The sequence below is a fragment of the Crotalus tigris genome, unplaced genomic scaffold, assembly GCF_016545835.1.
Source record: "Crotalus tigris isolate CLP2741 ecotype Arizona unplaced genomic scaffold, ASM1654583v1 scf7180000024341.3516292, whole genome shotgun sequence".
Classification (NCBI taxonomy): Eukaryota; Metazoa; Chordata; class Lepidosauria; order Squamata; family Viperidae; genus Crotalus; species Crotalus tigris.
Window position 1 is genome coordinate 1,931,507 of NW_024100511.1, and position 20,302 is coordinate 1,951,808.

Sequence of the window (20,302 nt, forward strand, 5' to 3'; positions counted from 1 at the left end):
TCAGTTGAAATAAATGGAAATTGAATGATCTTTTAAAAATAATTTTACAAATACTGCTTGATTTTAGATATTTTTATAAATATTTATATATTTACAAAATATTTTTGTAAAGTTTTTTTTGGTTTTGCTCTTGAATTTTCTATTAAACAAAGTTATAATTTCCTTTATCCTTATGAATTTCTTGCAGATTTGCCAATTTTTCATATTTGTCTTTTATTTTTTCCAATAAAATATGGTCATCGCACTCGTTAGCCTTGTACAAAGGCAAAAAGGAGACCCAGATCATAAATTTTATTTTGCTAAGATAATAAACAACCATTCGCTCCTTAAAAAAAAAAACCAGAAAGAAATCAAGCTCCTGGCAGAAATGTGTATATAAGTGGGAAGGCGGGGGGGAGGGATTCGCATGAAAATCATGGTAGTCCCTGGGCTAGGAAGGAAACTTCTCCGACGTGTATAGACCGTCCACACGTAGCGACCAAATGCTTGAAGGAAGAGGCTATTCGTAAGGTGACCAACCGTCCTCCTTTTGGGAGGACAGTCCTCCTTTTTTGAGTTCTGTCCTCCCTTGAAAAGTGTCCTCCTAAATGTCCTCCTTTTCCATATACCGTCTTCCTTTTGGGAGGACAATCCTCCTTTTGTGAGTTCTGTCCTCTCTCGAAAATGTCCTCCTAAATATCCTCTTTTTCTATATTTGAAGACTAATCTGCAGGGCTTTTGTTTCCTCATAGAACGCTCAGAAGGCGTTCCAGGACCTTTTTTTGATTTTTTTCAACTTTTGCATCTACTCCCCCTATTGGCTTTCGAAAGCCAATAGGAATTGCTGCTGAGCGTGCCAAAACACCCGGGCGGCAAACTTTGCACGTGCAAGTTGCAGGAACTTTGCACCCCCCACTGCTACCCAACTACACGATCTCCTACTTAGTTCCAAAGATAGCTGGAGGAGACTGGAGCAGTAAGTTTCTCTTGATCTTCCCTGTTCAGTTCTACACGGGGATGCACAGAGTAGGTGGTGGTGCTGGGGGGTGGCTGCAGGACCGGAGCCGGCACGGCTGGTGCTTTGCAAGCTGCAGGGCCAGATCTACAGGGATGCACGGGGGGGGGCAGTGGTGCTGGGGGCAGCTGCAGGGCCGGAGCCGGCACGGCTGGTGCTTTGCAAGCCGCGGGGCCAGCTCTATGGGGATGCGCGGAGAGGGCGGTGGTGCTGAGGGGAGGATGGGAGGGGGCGGCTGCAGGGCCGGAGCCGGCATGGCTGATGCTTTGCGAGCCACGGGGTCGGCTTTACGGGGATGCGCAGGGTGGGCTGTGGTGTTGGGGGGCGGCTGCAGGGCTGGAGCTGGCATGGCTGGTGCTTTGCCTTTGCAAGCCACAGGGCCAGCTCTATGGGGATGCACTGGGTGGGCAGTGATGCTGGGGAGTGGCTGGGGGGGGCAGCTGCAGGGCCGGAGCCGGCGCAGGGCCGGCTCTCCACAGCAGGGCGGTTGTGGGCAGGTGGCGTGACTGTGGGCAGGTGGCGCAGCGGGCAGTTGACCTTCCATGGGCCGCGCCAGGTGGCAGTCTACGCAGTGCTGACCTGCGCTACCACCACCTCGCCCTGCACACCTACGTGGCCGTCCTAGAGCGCCTGGCTCACAACACCTGCCTCCACTGCCCACCCCCACACAGTCCAGTCCATTTTTGGACAAGTGAGAAATCGAGATTGAATGTTGATACTCTAGCTGCAGCACTTGCTGTAAAATTCAATATGAAGAATATTTCTTGTTCAGATATTTCCAATATATTGTTAGAAGATGATACATTGACAAAAAATATTCATTCAATGGAAAAGTACTCATTTAAATAATTAATAGGCATGTAAGCATAATTACAATATAAAATGTTATTGTTACAAATGTTTTTAATTATGCATTTATCATATTATACTGTATTCTATATTATTGTTGCAATAAATACAATGTTTCTTTTATTTACGATATCTTTTTCTTCAATTTATTCGTATCCTCCTTTTCGTTGTAAAAAAGTTGGTCACCTTACTATTCGCCGCCGCTGAAGGGCGCGGGGCAACATCTCAAAAACTTGCTCATGCTCATTACTTATAATTTTTGCACCTTTTTCATTCATTCCTCCATTTTCACTGAGACTCGAAAAAAAGGCCTCTTCCACCCTCGAGGCCCCACCCCTGGGTCCTCATATCGCGATGTTGTGATGTACCAGCGCGGTTTCGTTTCCTCTTGCGCGTGCGCAATCGCTCCAACTTCCCCTCAGTTACTATGTCCGCTGGACTAAGTGGGATGTTTGGGAATCAGGGCCCGGTGCCTCCCCCGCCACCTCCTCCGGTGGCTCTCGGCGGTCCGGTACCCGCGGGACTCCTTCCGACGAACCCCACGGGTCCGCGAAACTCCATCGGTACCCTTGTGGATGATTTGGAGGCTTCTTTTGAGGTAGGCTGTGCAAGCGAGCGGCCTCCCCCTACCATGGAGATGAGGGAAAGACCGACGCTGGAAGTAGGGAAACGCAGGACTATTGCCGTCCTTTTTTGGACGAGGGGGCTACTATAGAGATGAAGTAGCTAGCTAGAGAGTACCTTGTAGACTTCCGTTTCTGTGTTTAAATGGCTGTGAGCTTGAATAGAGGCGCCCTTTAATCCTATATTAACAAAATATTTTTTCTGATCAGAATAAGGAAACATTTCATTCTAATACAAGCCAGTGTGGGGTGATAATGGCTGTGATCTCCCTTGGCTCGTGGAATTTTATGGGTTACCTTGGGCCCGATCATCACTTTCAGTCGACTGTACCTCGCAGGGCGTTGTTATGCGGATAAAAAGATCTTCCTGAACTCATCATCGCAAGAAAGGGAGAAAATTATTTATCTGCTAAAATGAATCATACTCCTTTTTCAGAAGCATTTATTTGCAGCGTAGAATAATCATGTTTTTACGGTTTTAAGAGGCATTCCTTTCTTTTTGTAGAGTAAAAAATAATGCTTTATGGTATGTGAAATTTCCATATTTTGTAAGAATTTGAATTCAGCTTCATCTGAAAATGGAGCCTATTTATTCCATCCAAACAAACACGTTTTTTGTATTTGTTTGAAACCTACTAAATTTGTATGCCATTTTTAATAGAGCAAAGAATAGGAAATAAATATCTCTGAAGTATATTTTTAAAGAAAGTAAATATATATATTTTAGTATAGCTTTATTTGTGCCAAAAAAAAAAAACATCTACCTTCATAAAGCTCTTAACATCTGCTTTTGTAATAAATGGTTTTTGTAATTATCTAGGCTTGCTTTGCATCCCTTGTAAGTCAAGATTATGTAAATGGTACAGATCAAGAAGAAATTAGAACTGGTAAGTTGGGTGTCCATCTTCAATTTAACTTAGAATATTTATATGCAGAATACTTATCTCTTTTTCTCTGTTTTGATCAGGCTGGAGTTGAACCCAACTTTATAAAATTGTGCTGAAAAATATTAGTGAATGCATAACAGCCAATTGTGGCCAATTGAGTCAGCATTGTGCAGTAAAGCCAAAAAAAAGCTAATACTGTCCTTGGTTGTATACACAGAGGCATAGAATCAAAATCACATGAAGTATTAGTACCACTTTATAAGGCCACACCTGGAATACTGCATCCAGTTTTTGTCCCCACATTACAAACAAATGTTGAGACTTTGGAAAAAGTGCAAAGAACAACTAAGATGATTAAGGGCCTAGAGACAAAACATGTGAAGAGCAGTTACAGGAATTGGGTATGGCCAATCTAGAGGAAAGAAGGACTAGGAGTGACATGATAGCAGTATTCCAGTATTTGAGGGGCTGCTACAAAGAAGAGGGATCAGTTTATTTTCCAAAGTACCAGAAGGCACAACAAGAAACAATGAATGGAAACTAATCAAGAAGAGAAGCAATCTGGAATTAAGGAGAAGCTTCCTAACAGTGAGGAAAATTAATCAGTGAAACACCTTGCCTTCAGAAGTTGTAGGAACTTCTTCACTGGAGATTTTAAAGAAAAGACTGGACAACCACCTATTTGAAATGGTACTTGGGCTCCTGCTTAAGCAGAGGGTTGGATTAGAAGACCTCCAAGGTCCCTTCCAGCTCTATTCTGATTAGTTATATGATTGGGATGTTTTTCATTTGTTATCTTATTGACCCTTAGGAGATGGGTAAAATTAGATAGGAATTTCTTCTAAAAATATCTGTTGTTGGAGTCATGGGTAGTAAAATTAGTATCACTGGAGTGGGTTGAACTGAAATTTTGTGACCCATTTTATGAAATGTTCCAGTGTCACAAACATAGAACATAGGATCACAGGGCTTCTAGTCCAACCTCTTGCTGAAGGCAAGAGACCTTATATCATCCTGGCCAAACATAAAGCTCAGGACCACATAGCATTCCCCCCACCCCAATTTAAAACCTGAAACTATAACTTGCTTAATGATTCTAATTAGGACTAGAATTTTTGTCACCAGGTAATGTGGCCATGCGGTTATTACATGAAACAATACATGAGCACACATAGCAACTGCTGTTCCACAACTCCTGATTGCAGTCTTTAAGCGAGAACTTCAGGCTTCTGCCCTGCCACTCTCACCTCTGTTTCAGCTCCCCCTGCCTATTTCTTCCCCCCTAATCTTGCTCCCCTGCCCTCTGCCACCCCTGCTGACCTTTGCCATCTTCTGTTGCTAATGAGGCAGCAGGTGGCATTTTGTTTTACACCATTTTACACATGTAGACCCAAGTATTTTACACTTCTTCTCTTAACTAAGTTTGTTAAAGTTACATAGTATTTGTCCTGACTTTTATTCTTTAATAGCTTTAAACTCTTGTTTCTCATGTCCTAGGTGTTGATCAATGTATCCAGAAATTTTTAGAAGTTGCACGACAAACAGAATGCTTTTTTCTACAGAAAAGACTACAATTATCTGTCCAAAAACCAGACCAAGTAATTAAGGAGGTAAAGATATGGATTTCTTTAGGCTTAAGCATGATATCTGATTCTATGCTAATTATACACAGTATAATTATAATACAGTTAAGTGGAACATTGCTATGAGGCACAAGTGGGATTAAAAACATGAGCTACAACTCATTTATTACATAAATTAGGACTGAATCTACTCTGATCAGAATATTTTAAGGTGTTTGGTGTAGAACTGATTGATCACTGTAGTAGGATGATGATTTGCTCTCTCTAATCTATAATTTATTTTATTTGTTAAATTTATTTGCTGCTTACCTCGCCATGGGGCTACTCTAGGTGGTTTACAATAATAAAAAGGAAGAAAATGAAAGGAGTGTAAATAGAAGTATAATAATAGAACAATAAAATAAACAATGAAAACGGAACACAGTGAGAATAGTACATCAATATTATAACTAGAAAGATGGATGGGTGGAGAACAGAGCAAAGGGGGGGGGGGGCAGAAATGTGTAGTTGGCCATCAATCCAGCACCCACCCAGAGTGGAACTCCCTCACTTGGTCCCCAGGCCAACCAGCAGAGTTCTTGTGGAAGGATAGGAGGTATTTTTATTTTATCTGTCAGCCATTGGTATTCTAAGTAGTATTGTTTGTATCATGACTGAGGCGCCTAATTGATTTGACTGTGGACGGGCTCAGATCCAGACCAGGGCCTGCGGATAGCAGTAGACCGGGTGCTGCAGATGGCAGTAGATCAGGGCCTGCAAACAGCAGCAGACCACTAGATCGGGGACTGCGAACGGCAACAGACCAGTAGGCCGGGGTCTGTGAACAGCAACCGCACAGCAGACTCTTGGAAAAAGAAACTGATGCTATTTTGATTTGCAAAATATAGGATAGAAAAAAAATAGGCATAATTACCTAGAACAGAGAAGATAGAAACATGGCTAACAGCAAAGCACATCCACCAACCACAAAAGAGGGATTTTCAAACAACAAATTCATGGAACAGGCGATGAATACTATTGTGGTATGCAATACATATTCCATGTATGTGCTTATGCCCAAAGAACACCCAAATTATACATGCATTAAATGTAAACTATGTGAACTACTAGAGGAAAAAGTAAGGGATCTAGAGGCAACTCTAGCCAAATTCCAACCTGCGCAAGAAAGCTATATCCAAACTGAACCAAACAATGGACAAATAACTCCCAGAGGATTTGACTCTACCGATAAACCCTTGGAGGAAGACAAAAGGAGGTATGTCACACATAGAAGGAAACACAACAATCAAAGGCAGAAGCAGGATACATCTAACAAACCCCTACTGCCCAATCTTACCCAACCAGAAGCAGCCCCATTAAAACTGAGCAATCGATTTCTCCCTCTAGATGGAAATACACAGACCCACAACTTCCCCCTCAAATAAAACATGCAGACCCCTAGCAAAGAAACAATTTCAACTATCCCCAAAAAAGTCACATCAACAAACACACCTGAGATAAGCAGAAAAGCACCCCAGACTGCAGCCCCCCAAAAGGAAGGCAAGTGTTGGTAATAGGAGATTCTATCCTCAAAGGAACAGAATCATCTGCAGACCGGACATAAAATCCAGAGAGGTACATTGTCTCCCTGGAGCAAAACTCAAAGACATGGCTAAGAATCTAACCAAAATAATTAGGCCCATAGATTACTATCCTCTCCTACTCCTTAACATTGGGATGAATAATGCAACAAAGAACCTGAGCACAATACTGAGAGACTATAACCAACTAGGCAATAAAGTTGAGCTAGGAGCACATGTAGTGTTCGCATCAGTACTCCCAACAAACGGCCAACACCCATTAAAGGAAAAAAAATTCTAGAAATAAACCACTGGCTAAAGAATTGGTGTTACCAAGAAAACTTTGGTTATTAGACCATGGACTGCATTTCCTATGCGACAGACTCTTTGCAAGGGATGGGCTGCACCTCACGAAAATAGGGGAAACTGTACTGGGAAAAAGACTGGCCCAACTCATCAGAATGGCTTTAAACTAAAATTGAGGGGGAAGGGTGACCAATCATTAGAATCTCTAGAACACAAAACCAATCATAAATCCCAAGAAAACAAAGCGGTAGGGAGTGATGAGAAAAAAAGAAAAAAAATGAACAATAATCAGGAGATCCAGGAAACATACCCACAGACAGACATAAAAGTCTTAAATGCTTATATATTGATTCTCAAAGCTTGGGGAACAAACGGTGTGAACTAAAAGCAATAGTACACCAGGGTAGATATGACATAGTTACCATTACAGAAACCTGGTGGGATGAAACTCATGACTGGAATGGATTGATAGATGGATACAAATTGTTCAAAAGAAACAACTACAAAAAGAGGAGGGAGAGTTGCACTATATATAAGAGAATAGTACATATCTACAGAAATGCACATGATCAAAGATAAAAGCCTTCCAGAATTTATATGAGTCAATATAAAAGGGAAAAAAAGTGACATTGCCATGGGATATACTACAGGCCACCCAACCAAGCAGAAGAAATAGATGGACTCTTTGCCAACCAGTTAACAAATGTATGAGGAAGCATACCACAGTAGTAGCGGGAGACTTCAACTATCCAGATATCAAATGGAAAACAAACTGCTGTGAGTGGGAGATCAAACAGATTCCTAACCAACCTAGCCGACAACTTTGTCATCCAAAAGGTAGAGGAGGGAACTAGAAGTAAAGCTATACTGGACCTAATATTCTTACTAAATTCTTACTAAAATCATAGGTATAAATACAGATTAGGTGAGACCTGTCTCAAAAACAGCAACTGTGAGAGGGACCTTGGAGTCCTAATAGACGATCATTTGCCCATGAGCCAGCAATGTGCAGCAGTGGCCAAAAAAGCTAATATAATCCTGGGTTGCATAAACAGGCATAGAATCAATATCACGTGAAGTATTAATACCGCTTTATAAAACCCTAGTGAGACCACACCTGGAATACTGCAACCAATTTTGGTCACCACACTACAAAAAAGATGTTGAGACCTTGGAAAAAGTTCAGAAAAGAGCAACTAAGATGATCAAAGGCCTGGAAACTAAAACATATAAAGAATAGCTGCAGGACTTGGGTTTAGTTAGTCTAAAGAAAAGAAGAAATAGGGGTGATATGATAGTAGTATTCCAGTATTTGAGAGGCTGCCACAAAGAGGGGTCAAATTATTCTCCAAAGCACCAGAGGGCAGGACAAGAAACAATGGTTGGAAACTGATCAAAGAGAAAAGAAACCTGGAAACTTCCTAACAGTGAGGACAGTTAACCAGTGGAACCTTGCCTTCAGAAATTGTGGTCGTTCCATCACTGGAGGTTTTTAAGAAGAGACTAGACAGTCACTTCTTTGAGATGGTATAGGATCTGCTTAAGCGAGGGGCTGGACTAGAAGACCTCCAAGGTCCCTTCCAGATTCTATTCTATTCTATTGTCATCTACACAGCAGCGGAATTATTTTACTGTACAATAATATAAATTTTAATTTGGGTAAATGTCCACTGAATTCATGATGATCTAGGTAAAATCGTAAAAGTTCATAGGCACATCCATAAACTTGAAGCTTAAACTTTATTATGCCCAAAAATTAGCACGGTATGCCCATAAACATAATTTATTATAGTTCTTGAAGAAAAATAAAAAAATATTATTTTGTGCAACACATGAGAACTAGTGTGAGATAATTGTAATTGAAAATGAGGTAGAATGTCTCTTAACAAAATTCATCGTGAGTTAATTAAGGAAAGGAAGCAGCTGTTAGTATAATTCAGATAATTTATTGAAATACATCAGGATACTTGTTTTTCTAAGACTTTGTCATTGTTTTTGTTCAAAGCAAATGTTTTTCCAAGGAGATATTCTTAGTTTCTTTCCTATATTGTTCTATTTCATGCAGGACGTTTCAGAATTGAGAAATGAATTACAGCGGAAAGAAACACTAATTCAGAAACACTTGGGAAAACTTCGCCATTGGCAACAGGTTTTAGATGATATTAATATCCAGCAGAAAAAACCTACTGAGATGCCTCAGGGACCTCTAGCCTATCTAGAGCAAGCTTCAGCCAATATTCCTGCACCCCTCAAACAAACATGAAAAGAAGCATCATTGAAATGCCAGAATAAAGTTTGCTAGACCTTCATAACATTGTACATTTTATATTGAAAAATATGTTGTTTTTGGAAAAAATGGACAGCAAGGAGCCTAACCTAAACGAGGCTATAGCTGTCATTGCATGGATTAGAAAGTATGATTTCTTTTATTCTATCACCTGCAAACTGAACATTGTCTCTCCCTGACTTTGGAGATTTTCTAAGGAGCAAGAACCACCTCTATCCTATGAGCTTCTGTAAATCAAGTGATGCCATTAACATTATCATTTGGAATCATGGTGCTTTTAATATCCCTGACACAGTTGTAGCTTCTGGTTTCATGTAAAAAAAAAAAGCCTATGAGAAATATGTCACAATCTGAATTGCTTTAATGCAAAACAAAAATTATGTTCTGAACCCAGTTTTTGAGTTGAGCAGCTGTATGCTTTAAATAAATTTAAAATGCACATGGACAAATTAATGTTTATCTAACTTTATTTTAATGATGTTACAAATGAACATCTGGTGAAACTTTTTGTTTTTATGTGATAAATTAACTCTATCCTATTGCATATTGCATAGCAATAATAAGAGTTGGCATTTTAAAAATTGTTCTTAGTTTTCTTCCTCTTAAAATTACTTTAATACTCTAATAGTTGACACTTAATTGTGTTTAAGTGTCACAATTCAACATAGAAATTGTCTAAATCTGAGCTTAATTGTGGTCATGATGACAAGACTATTGCAGGAGCAGACAGTGCAAATATACTATTACTTTGTTTAAACAGATATTATAAGAACATTTCAAATAATGTAGATATGTACTGAGATTTTTCCCTGAAATCTCTAAAAAGTAAACCTGAATTCAAATAGATTTGGAATGGAGTGTTCCAGCCATTTTGGTACCAGCATGCTATTATTGTGAGATTTTGTAGATATATATAATATAGATTTGATGCATGGATCCCAATTGGTATATTCTTTCACTGAAATTTTTCCACTAGTAATCCTGGGAGAACGTGTTCCCTACTTTGCAGCTTCTCACACATTCTGAAAATTTGTTTTGGCAGTTGGGGCAAGCAAGGAGAATGTCCAATGGGTAAAATTGCAAAATATATGATTTTGCCTAGGAAGAATTTAAGGCTCAGTGCTAATTTAAATATATTATGTTCAAATATATTAAACAGAGCACTTCAAGCCCTTATTTATTTTTAGAAATAAAAAAATATCGGCGCATCACAGATGCATACAGATTCATCCTTGACTAGAACCATTCTCTACTGCACTATGTGCCTGTGTTTTAGACCAAAGTTAAGAGCTCAGCTGTGACTGAGATAAAAACATTTCACTTCTAGATACAATATGTATTTTCTAAAGTTTATATTATAGCAAACTACAAAGCAAATTAACTGTTTTTGACTTCTCAAAGTTTTATTTACTAATAACTGGGAAATGTAGCCAGTTAACTTTCAATACAGTATAAATGTTGCTATTAGTATTTCAACTTGCCAAATAGTGTAAGACTGGGAAACATTTAAGCACAACCTCTTCACGTAATCTGTCGGGCTTTATTTTTCTATTTTGTTGTTTTTTTATAAGGTAAATTGCCCAGAATCAGCATTTCTTACATCTATGTAAATAAATAAAATGTTTACGTGTATTATGGGGAAATCTTCCTTGCAAATTTTACTTGTATCAGATTTCATGTTAATGGGGCCTTTGATTCCTAGCTCTGAAATATTCTTCTAAGGTACTAGTTTAAGGTTGATGTCTTTTTAATAGTTAGGTTTCCTAGACCACTGAACTAGCCAGTTTTGTTCTGCATAAGTATCTTTGTAAGTTGAATGGCTTAAATATGCTAGTCTTGATGTTATTGCTGATATAGTATTAAAATTATTGAGTACAGTAAGATACTTGTACTAAGAATCCATTTTACCTAGAATTTGCTGAATACCAGATTAATTATAAATTAATATTTTAAAATATGTTTTATTTATGGCAATAGTTACTTACTATTGAATTTCTTATGTTTAGCTACTTGTGACCTGTGATTCTTTCCTTGTTATTCTGTAGGATATCATATAAAATATATTGTATAAATGTTTAATAACAGCAATGGCAATATTGATTATTGTAGAAAGTTTTCATCAGAAAGAAAAATATTTTGTAAACCATTTCTGATGCCCTGAGTCTGGTTTCTGAGTGTCTTGATGTTTCATTATTTTGCAGACTGAAAAAAGTTGAGAAAAAATATTCAGTGTAGTGATACTTGTCTGACTCACTTGTTTTGGAGAGAATGAGATTAGTCTTGAAACACGTTTGCTGCAAACACCTCATTAGCTGAATCAATTGAGAAACTGGAAATCTAAGTGAAAACCTAACAAATACTGGAAGAAGCATAAACAATAATATTTACTGTCTCTTAAAATGCATCACATTTTGAAGAAATTACAGGCTATCAGACTGACATCACAATTAAAAGCTATTCATTCATTTTTCCCTCCACCCAGCAATTAATACCTGTTGATTCCATGTTTCAAGAGTTAAGAACTTCAGGGTCAAAGGCAACTTGGAATTTTAGGAAGAAAACCCAATCATCATCTATCAAAGTTACAGCAAATCCACCACAAGTTTAGCATAGCATATGAATATATATTCTGCCTTTGTAAACTGGTGTTTCCTTCATGTTGTTTTTTAAATTACTGTAATCAGTTACAAGCTGCTTGGATGGATAAGAGGGTGCAAAACTTTCAAATAAAATAAATAATTACAACTGTGGTTTCTCATGGCAATAACCTACCCCATTCAATCTTTAGGTGAATTTTTAACAAGTTAGAGCATAGACAAACTGCAAAACAAACCACTGCAAACAAGTAATAGCTATTGGGCTGCCTTTTAACAATGATAGAAAATTTAAAGCAAACGTTTTAATTCTTGCTATGTCTGATTTCTGCAAACCTTTCCTTTTTTTAATTTAAAATGCCTGTGCAGTATTTGTGGGAAGTAGAGTCTGGAAACACCAGTATTCTCAAGCTGCATTACATAGCAGATACAAACTATATTCAAGAAATAGGATATTAATCATACCTAAGCATTGTTGCCTTAGGTAAATCTTATTGTTTGGATTTTCTTACTATATGGTGCTTAAATTTTTTACAACCAACATGATATTAGGGGACCCTTTTAGGGGAGATTTCCTGATAAAGATTGAAGTGCTAGCTGATGCACCCATATAGATCTTTAAATGCTGCTTATAGATATACAGCATTCTTTCTCTTTTTGCACTTTTGCCCTTTCTACTCTTTTCTTTTAGTTTTTATTAGTTTTATTTTTTGCAGATATCTTTAATAACTAATTTTTTAAAAAATTCCAGGGCTTAAAATATTGAATCTGTTGTTTCTTATCTATGTTTTACTTTTCATCCTGAGTCAAGATAAGGATGTTATCTTATAAAACAATAATGAAAAGTTGTGATGGCATTACCACCAAAAAAAAAAAAAGTTCTAGAGGTTATACCAGAGAAATTATAAAATTAACTAAGGCAATAGTCCGGATGTCTATGGATGTGTGAGAATACAGATACACAGGATACCTCAATAGCAATGGATAATTAATATAGAGTATGCCCTCTCTAGCAAATACAAATCAGTGACTTATCTTGAAAGTGATTTATTCTCCAGAACAGACAGACAGCAGACTTGAATACAGCCTAGATTATGATCCAAAACTAGATTTTACATTCTGAGGTTGTGTTCTTTTAGGCCTCAACTCGCCACTCAGAAAGCTTTTTGCGTAAGTTGCTAAATTGGAACTGTGACAATGCAGCTGGCAGCAGCTTCATCCATTTTCTTCTGCTTTAGAATAATAAAATGACACATCATAGCTTAAAACAAGCTATGCACAAAATTTAATTTCAGTGCTCAGCGTGTAGGAATAGTTGAGTAACCTCATATATTTATGATCAATAATATTTAATCCAGGAAAGGATGTCAGTTTTAATTATTTCCTGTTAAAGTGATATTGGAAAAACAATTGTGTGGCAGAACTATTTCAAACCAAGATAAATGCAATTTAGTGACTTCCCCTATCAGTGTTATATATTTTAAACAATCAAAATATTTGAAACTTGTAGCAGTCCAATTCTTTTTGCAGAGTTTATGCTTGCAATTACTTCTACTGTATCTTCTGGAACCAAGAAGCACAAAATTCCCAGGCTTCATAAAATTGTATGATTCATCCAAATAACCCAATTGCTTCTTCATAAAATCACGCAATCATCCAAATAACCCAATTGCTTCTATTGGCTAATTATGGATGAGATTGGCAGGAGAAAGCCAAACCATGCTGGCATAAATAAATTAATGTTGGCAGTCCAGGAAGAAACTGTCCAGGATCAGGAAGTCGAATGGTTTTATTGGCTGCCCATGATTGCAAAAATGAAATGTTGGACTCCTGGCAAAATGGCATTCTTAGTTTGATGAAGATTCATAATAAAAATATTACAGTAAAAGATACACTCAAATGCTTCTAATAGCAAATCATGAGCATCTCTGAGCTTATAATACCAACTGTTTTAAATAAATGGAAGCCACTGAACAAAAAAGCCAGCTTTGATACTGTTTCTTCTGTAATAACTGTTATTCAAACTAGAAAGCCTTGGTTACAATCACTCTTGGTAAATAATACACCAATTATTGGGATACACAGAAAGTATTCTTACCAGTTTTGGAAAATAGAATACTTCTCCAGCATGATTGGATGGAGAATCCACTAGTGGGTTGTCTTAATCTTCCTGCTCCAATAAGACTAAGTCTAGAAAGTTGCCACGCCTCTGCTGTGCAAGAGCACCCCAGTTTACGACTTAGTCTCTTGCTCAGCAGATGCCTAAATTGTGCTCCTTTCCAGGATTAGCAGCAGGTTGTATAATTCCTAGTGGATTTTCCTTCCTTTAGACCTACATCACAATATTTAAGATTGAATCTGGACATTTCATTTTAAAATTGGATACCTTGAATTTAGCCAATTACAGGAGGTCGCATAGATTGGGGCTGAGGGTAGTTCCCTCCCGGCCTTCAGGGATCCCTGCAGGCTCAGCCTGTCAATGATCAGGGACGGCTGGCTTTCAGTGTGAGTCCTTCCGACAGCTCAAATTACACCAGCTGATTGGCGCGGAGCTGGAAATAGCATAAACAGCCGCAGACCTTTTCCCTCATTCCAACGGAGTTAGCTGCAGCCAGAGGCCAAATTCCCTCAGCAGACTGCTTACCCGATTCTCCAGAACAGCTCCTAGCTCCGTTGTTCGCCTCTGCCGATCGCCGCCATAACGCAGCGCCAGAAAACACTGTTTTATCCTTGTGTTTGACAGGCTCTCTCTCCCTCCCTCTCTCAGCCCCTCAGCTGTTCGGCGCAGCACCAGAGACCATCATTCTGGCCGGGGCTTGCTCAGTTTATTGGAGCCATCCATTTGAGCATGAAATGCACAGCCGCCATTTTGGCGAGGCACAATGGCTTAATTACATACTTGACAAACACCTGCGATATATAGGCCTAGCGGCAGTTAAATTGGGTGCGAATTCAGTGTGGCCGCCATTTTGTCTGCACACACAATTGCAGCTTGTCGGATTGATAGCTCCCTTTGTATCGGTTCTGGGGAGGGCAATCCAGCCCGATAGGGCCACATTGCCTGAGAATTTGTCCCCCACCTCTCCAATAGCTGGATTCCATGACAGGATCCTATCGCCTGGAGGGAGGGGACTGGTCAGTGGTCTCTTATAGCATTGGCGGCTCTGAGTCACCACAGGTGGCCTTGTGTGATGACCTAGGGCCCTGAATGGAGGCAAAGCAATTAGCTGGTCAGAATAATTATCTTTGTAAGCACTGCCAACATTCACCCAACAGCCCCCACATATGCTGGCACAAGTTCAATAAAACAGTCACCTGAGTTAAACAGTTCTTTAAATAATCAGATAACAAAGTATGATCTTTTCAACGCCCAGCTTGCCTGTAACCTGCAAACTGCAAAACTGAAGACAGCAAGGAAAACTCAGCAGGAAACAAACTTGATCCAAAATACGGAGTCCAGGTACATGAACTCACATTACAAGAGTTCACATTTGTTCCCAGGAAATGCCCCACCCCACAGCATCTCCTTAAATACCTACTCCCCAGATGTGCCTTGTGAAGTGGGGTGTGATGCTCTCCTCCAGAGCAAGTGAGCCTGCCTCCATTGTTCCCTCTTCCTCGTTGCTCTCCTTGCTCTGGGATCAGGTGGGGAGGGGCCTTGCTCCTCACCTGAGCTCTGCCTTCCCTGTTCCAAACTTGAAGGGCCCTGGCCTGCTTCAGCCTGTTCCTCCCCACAGTCCTCCGAAGCCACAGACACCGCCTCCTGGGCCTCAACAGGGAACTCCATGTCGTCCTCAGAGTCAGGCTCGGAGGGAGGCATGACACCTTGCTATAACGCCTAACGCTATCAGCCACTGGTGTTTAGAGGGACATTAATTGGAGCCGTTCTCTGTCCATTTGGCGCAGTGGTAGTAATTTTAATTCCACTGTTGGCAGGTGTATGTCCAACATTTCTGTTCCTCTAATAGGATGTCAGATAATTCTGCCCCTCAACAGGCCCAGGGCATTCCTGACTCCCCCGCTGGAAAGAAACAGAAATCCTCCACAATGGAGGCGGAGGGGAGGCTGAAAGCAAAGGCCAAGGCTCAGTCCAATAGAAAGTCCTCCAAAACAGCAGAAAAGGAGGCCAGCAGGCGCCAGGCCCTAGAAAAGGAATGTTCTATCCCAGCCTATTGTCGTCCTTGTTAACTTCACAAGGACAAAACCCCTGCTATTACAATAGGCTGGAGACTTGCAAACAAAAACAAAAACCTCTTTTAATTTTGTTCACAAACCTGTCAAATACAGCAAACTCAAGTCCAAAAGAACACGATGAAAAGCAGACGCGAAGTCACAAGAGAAGTCACAGACCAGGATTCCAAGACACAGTTTTCAAACGGTTGCCTTCAGCAACCAGCACCACCCACACCTCCTCCCTTTATTTAGCAGTCTTAAGGCGGTGCCTCTCCTTGCCATTTCTTCTTACTTTGGAGGTGCCTCATTGACCTCTATTGATTTACTCTTGCTAATTGACGCCCTCTGCGTGCATCAATTAGCAAGTCCATCTGTTGTGATTCTTCCAAGTCTGACTCATGCTCCTCACACAGCTGCGCTTCATCAGAAACATGACTGGAGGGCCCAGGCTCTGCATCCAACTGTGAGTCCTGTACTTCAGAGCCTCCCTCTGGCTCTGATGGCCCTTCAAACGCCTCTTCCACCTCCTCCTCAGATTTCTCCAACTCAGCTGTTGGGAGCACAGGCTGGCACAGAATCACAACACTATCCTATCCCTTCCTCCAGGTCTGCCAATACGGATGCGGTCGAGATGGGAATTGTTCATGAAAGGCAGTCACCAAGGCAGGAGCATGAACGGTAGACACATCCTCCCAGGTGAACTCCTCCGGTCCGTAGCCTTTCCATTCAATCAAGTACTTTCACCCAACGGGAGTCCCGAATGCTGGCAACCTCATACTCAGGGGCACTGTCTCTGTCACGTTGTTCCGGTGGGGGCGGTTCGGCTCGGTGGAGTGGACACGCCGGTTGCTCAGCGACCAACAGAGAACGGTGAAAGACCGGATGTACCCGCATGGAACATGGCAGAGTTAAGCAATAGGCAACCGGATTGATGACAGCCTCGATTGGGAACGGTCCGACATATCGGTGGTCTAATTTCTTGGTTGGCTGGGTTGATGGTAGATTCCTGGTGGACAGCCATATCTGATCTCCCACCGATAGTGGAGGCGTATCCCGCCTTGACCGATCAGCAAACCATTTGTAGTCAGCCTTGGCCTTCTCCAACTGTCGCTGCACCAATCGATGGATCGCCTGTAACTCTGCCAGGTAGTCGTTCGCTGGTGGTTCCAGTGCATCTAGTGGGGAAAGAGGAAAAAAACGAGGGTGATAGCCCACATTGGCTAAGAATTCTCAGCACACTTCCACATCTGCGTGGAAGTGTGCTGAGAGTTATTGAACGCAAACTCAGCCACCGCCAGATAGTCTACCCAATTATTCTGCTGCTGATTGACATAGTAGCGCAGATATTGCTCCAGGATTCCAATGACCTTCTCGGTCCCTCCGTCGGTTTGAGGATGATGCGTGGATGAGAGGCAGATCTTGACATCCAACGCCTGCATTAACTCCTGCCAGAAATGGGCTGTGAACTGGGCCCCTCTATCAGACACGATCTTATCAGGAAGACCATGCAGACGGAACACTTGCTCGATGAACATGAGAGCGGTGGCGCGGGCAAATGGTAAGCCACGGCGTGGAATGAAATGCGCCCTCTTGGTCAACATGTCAACCACCACGAATACCGTTGTGAATCCAGAAGACAGGAGTAAATCCATCAAAAAATCCATGGACACCACCCCCCAGGGTCTTTTGGGTGTCGGCAAGGGCTGCAGTAGTCCAGGTGGGGCCCTTGTCACTGACTTGGCTTGCCTACAGAAAATACACGATGAGACGTAGGTCTGAACGTCATGTCAGATTCGGGGCCACCAGAAGGTACGGGATACCAAATTCAGGGTCTTGAACAGATCAAAGTGCCCCGCTGCTGGATTATCGTGACACTGGCTGAGGATGAGTCCTCTGAGCGGGCCTCCAGGCACATAGAGCCGATCACGATAGTAGAGGAGTCCATCCACGACTGTCCATGGTGAATTGGGCCCCACTTCCTCCTTTCACTGAGCCACCCACCCATCCTGCTGCTGGGTCTCCCGAATCTGAGCCCGTACATCTATTGGCTCCCTCACCGCAGCAAAAGACTCAATAGGGAGCACTGTCCTGGGCAGAAGCTTGTCTTCTGCTCGGGAATTTTCGGGCTTCCTGGACAGAGCATCCGCTCTTTGATTGTGACTGCTCGGTATGTACGTCACCTGGAAATTGAACCTTGCAAAGAAGAGAGACCATCAGATCTGGCGTTGGTTCAGTTTCCGAGTGGTCTTCAGGCTTTCTAAATTCTTATGGTCCATCCGGACCTTGATTTGATGCCACGCCCCTTCCAGATGATGTCTCCAGGTCTCGAACGCCACTTTAATGGCCAATAGCTCCTTCTCCTAGATGGTATAATTGCGCTCCGCCGGATTCAATTTCCGTGAATAGTACGCACAAGGGAAGAGGGCACCGCCAGGCGTCATCGCCTGAAGTAACACTGCCCCAATGGCAATGTTGGAGGCATCCATCTCCATGACAAATGGCCGTTGCGGGTCAGGATGCTTCAGGATGGGCTCCTTCATGAAGGCTTCCTTCAAAGCCTGGAAAGCCCGTTGTTCTGGAGCGTTCCACTGAAACCGAGTCTTTTTCTGCAGGAGCCGAGTAAGGGGAGCTGTCATGGTAGCAAATCCGGGGATGAAAGTCCGATAATAGTTGGCGAACCCAAGAAATCACTGGACATCCTTCACACGACGTGGGGGTTGCCAACTCTGCAAAGACTCCACCTTACTCGGGTCCATAGCGATGCCCTCAGGAGAAATGTGATGATCCAGGAACTTGATAGTCGTCTGATAGAACTGGCATTTCTCTAATTTAGCATAGAGCTGATGTTCTCGAAGCCGCTGCAAGACCTGACAGAGATGCCGATGGTGCTCCTCTCGTGATGGGGAATAGATCAGGATGTCGTCCAGGTAAATCGCCACAAACTGATCTAACAAGTCCCAGAAAATGTCATTCATAAAGTGTTGGAAAACAGCAGGGGCATTGGTCAGGCCAAAGGGCATCACCGTGTACTCGAAGTGCCCATACTGAGTACTAAATGCCGTCTTCCACTCATCACCCGACCGAACTCTGACAAGGTTTCGAGCTCCACGCAAGTCCAGTTTTGTGAAGATTTTGGCCTCACGGAGCCGATCCAAGAGTTCAGGAATGAGGGGAAGCAGATATCGGTTGTGCTCTGTGATGGCGTTTAATTTCCGATAATCGCAGCAAAGCTGCAATTCACCGGACTTCTTCTTGACAAAGAGTATGGGTGCAGATACTGGTGAGGATGAGGGCCGAATAAACACCCGAGCCAAATTCTTGTCCAAAAAATCCCTCAACGCAGCCAACTCGGGGTCCAACATGGAATACAAACACCCCACTGGGAGAGGCGCATTAGGGACTAAGTCAATGGGGCAGTCATAAGGCCTGTGCGGGGGTAATCGATCCGCCTCAGTCTCGCTGAACACATCAGCATACTCTGCCAATTCAGAGGGTAAGGAGATCCCCGTGGGCCCCTCTACCTGACTGGCACAGATGTGGTGGGTGTGGTCCACACACTGCAGGCTTGGAAAGGTGACCAAGTTCTGAGACCAATAGATCTGGGGGTCATGCACCCGGAGCCACGACATTCCCAAGACCACGGGAAAATGCAGGTCTGAGGTGATATAAAACTGAATGGCCTCCTCATGATTACTGATGGCCATACATAGCGGTTGCATGGCGGCCTTAATTGGCCCAGACAGAAGCACTCGACCATCAATAGTCTCCACTAACATCGGCAGATCCACCGGGCATTGGGGAATTGCCCATTTAGCCACAAATGCTGCGTCCATAAAGTTTGTAGTGGCCCCAGAGTCAATCAATGCATGGACAGGAATCCCCTTGGGCAACGTAGGAAGAAGCAGGCACACATCCAAAATCAAATGTTTTGGGGGTCCGTGGGCAGTATCAGAAGGACATGATTCAGAGTTGTGGGACGCCCAACCCAAAAGGCCTTTTAGGGAAGCCGAGGGCAGTCTCGGGACCGGCTCCATCACAGATGCCCCTCGTCGCTTCTTGAGGCAGAAAGCAGCCAAATGTCCAGGGTCCCCACAATAAAAACACAACCCCCCCTGAACATCGTCTGTTCATCTCTGCCACCGATAGACGAGGTCTAGCAGCACCTAACTCCATTGGCTCCTCCCTCTGGGCCGGGGTCGCACTCACAATGGGGGGCTTACGGATCTCTGGGGTAGCACGGCGACTCCTTCGCTGCTGCAGCCAGGCATCAATCCGCAGGCAGAGATGAATGAGCCCATTAAGGTCCGGGGGGAGCTCAACACGGGCCAACTCATCCAACATCTCCTCCGACAAGCCATCCTAGAAAGCGTCCATGAGTGCAGCCTCATTCCAGGCTGAATCCTGGCTAAGCAGCCGAAATTCACTGATATAGCCCTGCAGGGGGGCA

At 42.3% G+C, this 20,302-nt stretch overlaps 1 protein-coding gene across 1 annotated transcript; it reads left to right on the forward strand.

Annotated features, from left to right (window-relative positions):
• The first annotated feature begins 1,934 nt into the window (after positions 1-1,934).
• Positions 1,935-11,234, forward strand: MED28 (mediator complex subunit 28). The gene is made up of 4 exons (XM_039326512.1): positions 1,935-2,441; positions 3,287-3,353; positions 4,851-4,963; positions 8,867-11,234. Exons 1-4 carry the CDS (start codon positions 2,271-2,273, stop codon positions 9,062-9,064), a joined length of 549 nt encoding a protein of 182 aa, XP_039182446.1. The 5' UTR covers positions 1,935-2,270; the 3' UTR covers positions 9,065-11,234.
• The last annotated feature ends 9,068 nt before the right edge of the window (positions 11,235-20,302 follow it).